We start from the raw sequence: 7,869 nt of genomic DNA, 5'->3' as shown, positions 1-7,869 counted from the left end.
AGAAAAGACAGGGATTGAAGGTAGGAGGACCACTCATGATCCTATTACAATATCCTGATATGAAGTGATTGGGGTCTGAAGTTATATGAGTAGAGAAAAAAGTATGGATATAGGAGATATTGCAGCAGACCTTACATCAATACTAACTTTAGAGGTGAACTTTGTGGGAACAATGCTATGTAGAAACTGAGCTAAATTGTGAACCTAATCCCACCTACCCATCCAAAAGCCAAAGTTATGGAATTATGACCTCAAAGTATTGGGGTGAAGTGTCTGTATAATTGTTCTTCTATATTTTTTAAGAAAATATTACTTTGTAAAAGCTACCCAATGGGTAGAGGAAAAAGGATGAACTTAAGGCTGACTCCAAGATTGTGAACCTGAGTAACTGGAAGGATGGTGGTATCACCAGAACAAATAGAGAAGGTTGGAGGAGGAATGGGTTGGGGTAGATCTAATTTGGATATATTGAGTTTAAGAGATCTATGGGAAATCAAGAGGAGATATATGGTAGGTAGCTATTAACATGCTACTGGAGTTCAGGACAGAGATTATGATTGTATATACAGCTTTGATAGTTATGTAGATAGAAAGAATAATTGAATCCATAGGAGTGGATAATACCACCAGGGAGATAGTATAGAAAACAAAAAGGAGAGGATCTAGGACTGAGCCTTGGGGGAAAGCCACACTCAGTGAGGAGGCAGAAGAGGAGAAGTAGGAGGAAGAAGAGGAGGAAGATAATCAAACAAAGGACAATGAGAAGGAACAGTCAAACAGATAGGAAGAAAACTAAGAAAAAGCAGCGTACAAAAGTCAAGGGAGAAGAAAATGTCTGGAAGGAGAGGAGTAACAACAGTGTCAACTACAGAAAAGTCAAGGATGATGAGAACTGAGAAAAGGTCGTTGGATTTAGCAGTTAAGCAATCAGCAATAATCTTGAAGGAGGATTTTCAATCAAATAAAGGGGGTAGAATCCAGATTGCAAGGGAATGAGAAGTGTGTAGAAAGTGAGGAAATAGAGGCAACAGAGATAGTCAACCTTTCTATAAATGTGTGAAAGAAAGAAGAATATAGGATGTTAGCTTGAGAAAATGATGAGGTGAAGTAAGGGAGTTTATAAAGGATGAGAAAGAGTCATGTTTGCGAGTAGCAAGAAAAAAATCAGTTGATCAAGAGAGACTGGAGGTGAAAGAAAGTAAGGAAATGATAAAGGCAGAATTTTTCCAGAGGAGATGAGGAAGAAGGGCTAAAGAGCACAAATGGAGTGGTTGACCTTAGCAAGGAGAAGGCCTATTCATCAGAGATTGAAGTAAAAGAAGAGAGAATAGAGAATGATGAAAAAGGATTTTGAGATGTGGAATTGCAGAAAATCACAGAATTTGAGAGTGGGAATGGACCTCAGAGCCATCTAGTGAAACCTATTCAAAAAGGATTCCCCACTGGCTCTGCCTAAAGAACTCCAAAATAAAGGAATCTATCATTTCTCTAGAGAGTTTGTTCTATGTTTGGACAGTTCTAATTTTCAGAAAGTTTCTCCAGATATTGAGCCTAACTTTGCCTCTTTACAGTTTCTACTCGCTATTCCTACAACTCCCCTCTCGGGCCAAACAAAACAACTCATAAGGAGAGAGTTCATATTTGATGGCCTTCGTTTTCTCATTTAAATAGGAGTCCAAGTTCTCTGCTGAGGAAGGAGGAGGAAATAGTGTAAGAGATCTAAGGAGAAGATTTAAAATAAAAAGTATAGATAGTGTGATCAAAAGTCAATAGGAAAGAAATGAATACTTTCCCTATTTCCTTCCCAGAGTTACATCCAATGGCTATCAATCTAACTTCCAGTAGAGGAGAAGCAATGTAGACTAAACTATAAGCCAGTAGTCTATGAAAAATGCCAAGAAATCACCCACCTTATGAACCAGATGATTTTGGTACTGACATAACCATAGGCCCTAGAGGGTAAAAGAAAAAAAAGCAATGGGTAAAAAGGAAAACTCAATTTTCTTTTTTCTCATTATAATTTAAAATATTTTATTATCACCTTCAAGTGAGTAAGAAAGCATGGAGATATCATGTTCAAGACTGTCATAACAGATGTCCTACGCAAGGTGCACATGGGAAGTCCTCCATATGTTCCCGTTTTCAGATAATATTGTACTAACTACATTGTCTTTCAGGATTTTACAAGGCCTCCTAGATTAGAGTCATGAAAACCTAAAGGAAATAGGCCTAATAATCCTCACAGGAAAAACTAAATGAATGAAAAATATCTATCGCCCATACTAAGACCTACAATGGAATGACCAATTGGTTGAGTTAGTCCATCTGTGTGTGTGTGAGAGAGAGAAAGCGAGAGAGAGAGAGAGAGAGAGAGAGAGAGAGAGAGAGAGAGAGAGAGAGAGAGAGAGAGAGAAAGACTTAGAAGTACCGTAGATGCATAATGACTCGGGTCCAGAAGATGTGAGCAGGATAGATTATATCTGTGAGATTGTCAGTGCTTTAATAATACCAACTGGCTTCTGACACAAAACCCCTTATTTTTAATACAAATGCTGTTCTATGTAAAGGCAACATGAAATAGTGAATAGAGATCTCACCCCAGAGTCAGGAGGACTTCAAGTCCCACTTCCAACATATACTATGTGACACTGGACAAATCACTTGAACTCTTAGTGCCCCAGGTTGCTCTCTAAGACATTAAGCTGCAAAGAAGTTGCCACTCTGCATTAGTAGAATAAGCTCCTCATTGGAAGCACCCTGTGAAGATCTGGCTTCAAAACCAAATTCTCCCAGTAATGTAATTTTGATGCATTGGAACAGTTTTCAAAGAATCAGGGTTGCAGGTGACTCAAAAAGCAACAGAAAGATGCATGATAGGCACAAGTAGGCTGCATCATATGTCCAAAATGTGACACCTGCAAAAAGTTTCTTAACAGATAATAGAAAATGTATGATCAGAAAAGGTTTCTAGACTAGTCATGTAGAGAAAGAGTGAGAGATGACAGATGGCTACTCTCTGACTTCCATACTGGAATCTATAACACATAAAAAGACCCAGAGGAAAACCACCAGCATGTGGGATAGAAAAGCTCTGCAGTATATATGTGAGAACATGAAAAAGAATCACTCAGGATGTGAAGATGTGCGTGAGAGTCTATCTGTGTCAATGGAGGAAGTATAATAATATAATAATAATAATAATAATAATAATAATAATAAATATCATTTATAGAGAAGTTTACAAAAATGACTTTACGAATATTTGAATTTGCAATGTGATTTGACCCTCACAATACTCCTATGAGGTGGGTGCTATTATTATCCCTAGTTTACAGTTGAGGAAACTGAGGCAAACAGGAGTTAAGTGACTTGCCAAAGGTCCCATAGCTAGTAAGTGTCTAAGGCTAGATTTGAACTCAGCTCTTCCTGACTCCGGGCCAAGTGGTCTAATTGGGTTAGGTCTAACTGCAGTGGTTAACTGTAATACTATCACAGATCCATTGAAGTATTTAAGTATTTGAAATAATTGTGGCACTAGAGAAACTAAATTTAGCTCTCACCAGTCACTATGCATGTGCACAGTTCAAATCAGAGCCTGGCAGGCATCATGAGATCTCCAGCAGAAGGATGAGACAGAAGTCAGTTAACATTAGTACAAGAGCTATTTTCCTGCTTACACCTGTGAAGGCTTTCTTTGAAAGTAAATACAGAGGCTAAGAACTGTGAAAATGATGGAGATGGTGAAGGAATTCAGGAATCCATTTCTACTTCTAGTGTCTCTGATACCTAGTTGAGAGGAGGTGGAAAGGGATCCTTGGCTTGTAATAGGGCCCTTCTTGACTATTCTCTATAATGTCTCACTTCCATCTCTGCCCTTTCTCTATACGCAGGTTAAATTATTTTTTTCCTCTATTAATCATGTAATAACCAAATCAAGCCCCAATTCCAATAACATCAGGCAAGGGAGAAGTTTTGGTAGGATGCAAGAATTAGCATCCCACATATACTCCTCTGTTCCACTCACATAACCCTCCCCCCAAAAAAATAACTAGCCAGGATGAGTTATGTAGGCTTCAGGAAGTATTTGTGCAGTTGGTGAGGGAGTATAAACACAGCCTGTGACTGTAGTCTCTGGAGTTCCTATGTTCAGAAATTCCAGATAGGAAGGGCTCTGAGGGTTGCCAGTTTCTCCATCATCAATTTCACAGCACACATTACCCAAATATGTACCAAGACCCAACAAGTCAGGGTCCTGGTACTATTACCAGGGCTCAGAGTCTCTAGCTTTGCAGTTATGAAGTGTGGGCACTGATTAGAGATATTAGAAGAAAAAGCAGCCCACCAACAGGGAAAAGAAAGACACAGAAGCTGCCCTGGAGTAGGGCCCTCATTTCAAAATTCCATACAAATCCACAGACAAATTTATCCTTACTGCAAACTTACCAGTCCCCAAAGCTCCTTGGTACAGAAAGCAAGCCCCGAGTCTAAGGAAACCACATCAAAATAAATTGCAAGGTTAGTAGTTCCTGGTGTTGGGAACTACCTTGCTCACCGTCTACCCTCAGACACAGACACTTTAGTGAAATTATGAGAATGGTTTTAAGAAACATTTTGGGCAGAAATAGGAAAAGTTGAGCAAGAAAATGTAGAAGGAGGAGGAGGAGAGAAAGAGAGAGAGAGCAGAATCGAAGCTCTCCTCCCCAACTCCCTCCTGCAACAATAGAAATAATAGAAATACTTCTATCCCCTGTCCTCTCCTCTACTAACTCCGAAAGCAACTTCTTCCTCTCCCTCTCCCTCTCTCTCTCTCTCTCTCTCTCTCTCTCTCTCTCTCTCTCTCTCTCTCTCTTTCCTCCTTCCCTCCCTCCTTTCCTTCCTCCCTCTCTCTCCTCTACCTCTATCTCTTTTTCTCTCTCACTCTCTTCTTCTCTCTGAATCTGTCTGTCTATTTTCTGTCTCTTTTTCCCTCCTCTCTCTTCTCTCTTCTCTCTCTGTGCTTCCGTGGCTGTGGTTTTCTCACTACGTCTCTCTCCCCACATATCTGTCTCTCAGTCTATGTCTGTCTCTCCGTGTCTCTCCTCCAGCACTCTCCAAATTTCTGTCTCTCTTTCCTAGTCCTAGTCTCTCTCGCCCCTCCTTTTAATTATATGAGGCCCTTCTGATTGGGGCAGCCACGAAATCCCAGAGGGCTACTCCAAGGCATATAACAAGGGCGGGGGCCGAAGTGGCAGCTAGATCCCGCCCCCCACCCCCAACCCGGGTGCTTAGGTGTTGGCGGTGGCGGGGGAGGAGGTGGGTAGGGAGTGAAGGGACTGAGGACAGACGAGAGGAAAAGGTGCAAGAGGCTTCCGAACAGACTAGACACATCGCCTCCTTCTCAGGCGCCCCTCCCCCCAGCACGCCCCTTCCCCAAGCCTTCTGGCTTTAAGTCAGAAAGACGCACAGAGGTTGGGGGGAGGAAAAGGAAAAGGGACAAATTTCTAGGAGTGGAGGGGCTTGTTTCTCCTTTCCTGAAAGCAGCGCTTCGGAACTGCGGGTAGCTTCCTACTGGAAGCTTACATGTCCTGATGAGTGTGGGGAGAGGCGACCTTTTCCCGGACTCCGCGGAGCTCCCCGAGAAGGCAATGGCGGAGCTCAAGTCTCTGTCCGGAGACACCTACCTGGCCTTAACCCAAGGCTACACAACTGCATCTTTCCCTTATGGCTCTGTCCGCGGTGCTGAAGCGCACCGAGGCTACAGCACATCGGCTGCGGGAGACTTTCATGGGGCTCCTCTGGCCAAGGGAGGAGCAGCGGAAAGCAGCGGGGAGCAGAGCGGCGATGAGGAGGACGCCTTTGAACCTAGGAAAAGGAGCCCTGGCTTCGACACCGACGCCAAACTTAAGGCGGGGACCCTGGCCAAGAAGCCCAAAGAGCAGCGCTCCTTGCGCTTGAGTATCAACGCCCGAGAGCGAAGACGCATGCACGACCTGAACGACGCCCTGGACGGGCTCAGGTCGGTAATCCCCTACGCGCACAGTCCTTCCGTGAGGAAACTGTCCAAAATTGCAACCCTTCTCCTAGCGAAGAACTACATCCTGATGCAGGCCCAGGCTCTTGAAGAGATGCGACGGCTGGTAGCCTATTTGAACCAGGGTCAGAGCCTCACCGGCCCTATTCCGGCCGCATTGACTCCCTTTGGCCAGGCCGCAGTATATCCCTTCTCAGGCACAGCACTAACCGCCTGTCCCGAGAAATGTGCTGCCTTCTCGGGTACTCCCTCTGCTCTTTGCAAGCACTGTAATGAGAAGCCGTGATTAGGTGTGTATCTAACCCCGTCCCCACGTCTCCCATCACCACCTTCTCTCCAGTCCCTTGCTCCTCTCCCTCCCCTGTCCACTGCCTTCCAGCCTCCTTGCAATACCGTTTCAGTTAGAATTGCTACAGTGCTTATTCTGATTCCCTTCCGCTCTTCCCCCGCCCCTTCCTCTTCCAGTGCTTCTCAAAATTGTTTAAACGAAAAGCAACAAAAGGAAGGGGAGAGAGGAATACACCAGGCTTCCGACCTCGGTGTAGCTTGCTTTAAACGGTGTCTTATGCAATCGCTTTCCTCGTCCTCCCGGGCTAAGGAAGTCAGAGAAACTTCGCTTTCCTTCCGCACCTAGCCCCTAGCTTTCTAGGCCCACATTGAGGTAGCTCACGCTTTGACACAGAAAATTATTCTTTGCAACAAGTCCTCTTGGGCCTGGGACTGACCATGATGAGCGCAGGTGGATTTCTGAGCGTCCGAAGCCTAACTAGTAAACTATGCAACACGGCCCCCACCAGTAAGACCCAGATCCAGGGACTCAAGTTCCAGATTCTGGGCCCGGCTTCTGTCCCGTGTGCGCTCTATTTCCAGGAACCTTGAAACTTTCCAAACCCCCTGACGCAAAAGTTCAGTGCTGCTAGCCAGGTTATTCGTCTTCCCTCTAACCCCACCACGCCTCATCCTACAGAACTCCGGGCTTGTTACTAAGTGGTTTGGTTTGGTTTTTTTTTTTTTTGGAACTAAGAGGTGACATTCGACTCCCTCTGCCTCATACCTCTTCCCAACGCTTGGCCTTCTCAAACCAAAGCCTTCTGGCATCCTGGACAGGTGTCTTCTTCACAAACCATTGTTTGCACGAGGAATAAATGCTAAGAACGAAATGATTCTGAGGAAAATCAGAGATTTTCAATAAACTATCAGACTTAAGTATATAAAAGTTTGGTCTGCACAGCTGCACTGTAGACCCGGTGGGACCTACGGTGTGCTTGCAGTGTAAACAGTTAGAGATGAGTCTGACTTAGTGGTCTGAGACCACAAAAGTTTTAACCCTTCCAGTTCATGGGATTTTCTTGGCCCTAACCTGAAGCTAGCCCAGAACAAAAGCTAGCCCTAGCACAGGACAACTCTGTGAATGCTTTTGTCAGGACCTCAAAAATCCAGTAAACATTGTGAACTGGTGGTTGCAGTTTCCTGGATCCCAAGGCCAGCACATTAGTCAAACTAAACCTGGAACTTGTCCTCAAGGACAGAGTAACTGCTGTAGCTCAGGGCAAGCTGTGAAGTCGCCATGCCTTCCCATAGCCCGACAATTTGGCACCAATTTCCAATAGAAGATGTGTTGTAACCTCCAGGTGAGTAAATTGTGGTGTTGTCACATCCCCATCCCTAGCCAGGGCTAGTGACATAGAAAGTACTGGAAAGGATGTCAATCCCTTCATTTCACAGATAAGGAAACAGAAGTTAATTGATTTGACCAAGATCATACAGGTAGGAGGCAGTTCATCAAGGTTAAGAAACCAGGTCTTCTGACTCCAAATCCAGTGTTCTTTCCAGTCATCTTTTAACAGGAATTGCTGACA

General features: G+C 44.2%; 1 protein-coding gene across 1 annotated transcript; it reads left to right on the top strand.

Moving 5' to 3' along the window:
• The first annotated feature begins 5,339 nt into the window (after nt 1–5,339).
• Nucleotides 5,340–7,619, top strand: BHLHE23 (basic helix-loop-helix family member e23). The gene has a single exon (XM_078149071.1). It carries the CDS (start codon nt 5,568–5,570, stop codon nt 6,294–6,296), a length of 729 nt encoding a protein of 242 aa, XP_078005197.1. The 5' UTR covers nt 5,340–5,567; the 3' UTR covers nt 6,297–7,619.
• Nucleotides 7,620–7,869: the final 250 nt, after the last annotated feature.

The sequence above is a fragment of the Phascolarctos cinereus genome, unplaced genomic scaffold (genome assembly GCF_003287225.1).
Source record: "Phascolarctos cinereus isolate Bilbo 61053 unplaced genomic scaffold, phaCin_HiC Scaffold_2;HRSCAF=192, whole genome shotgun sequence".
NCBI lineage: Eukaryota > Metazoa > Chordata > Mammalia > Diprotodontia > Phascolarctidae > Phascolarctos > Phascolarctos cinereus.
This window is presented reverse-complemented; position numbering and strand designations above follow the sequence as displayed.

Excerpts from the sequence above, each read along its gene's own strand:
- BHLHE23 (XM_078149071.1), top strand. The coding sequence starts at position 5,568 with ATGAGTGTGGGGAGAGGCGACCTTTTCCCGGACTCCGCGGAGCTCCCC.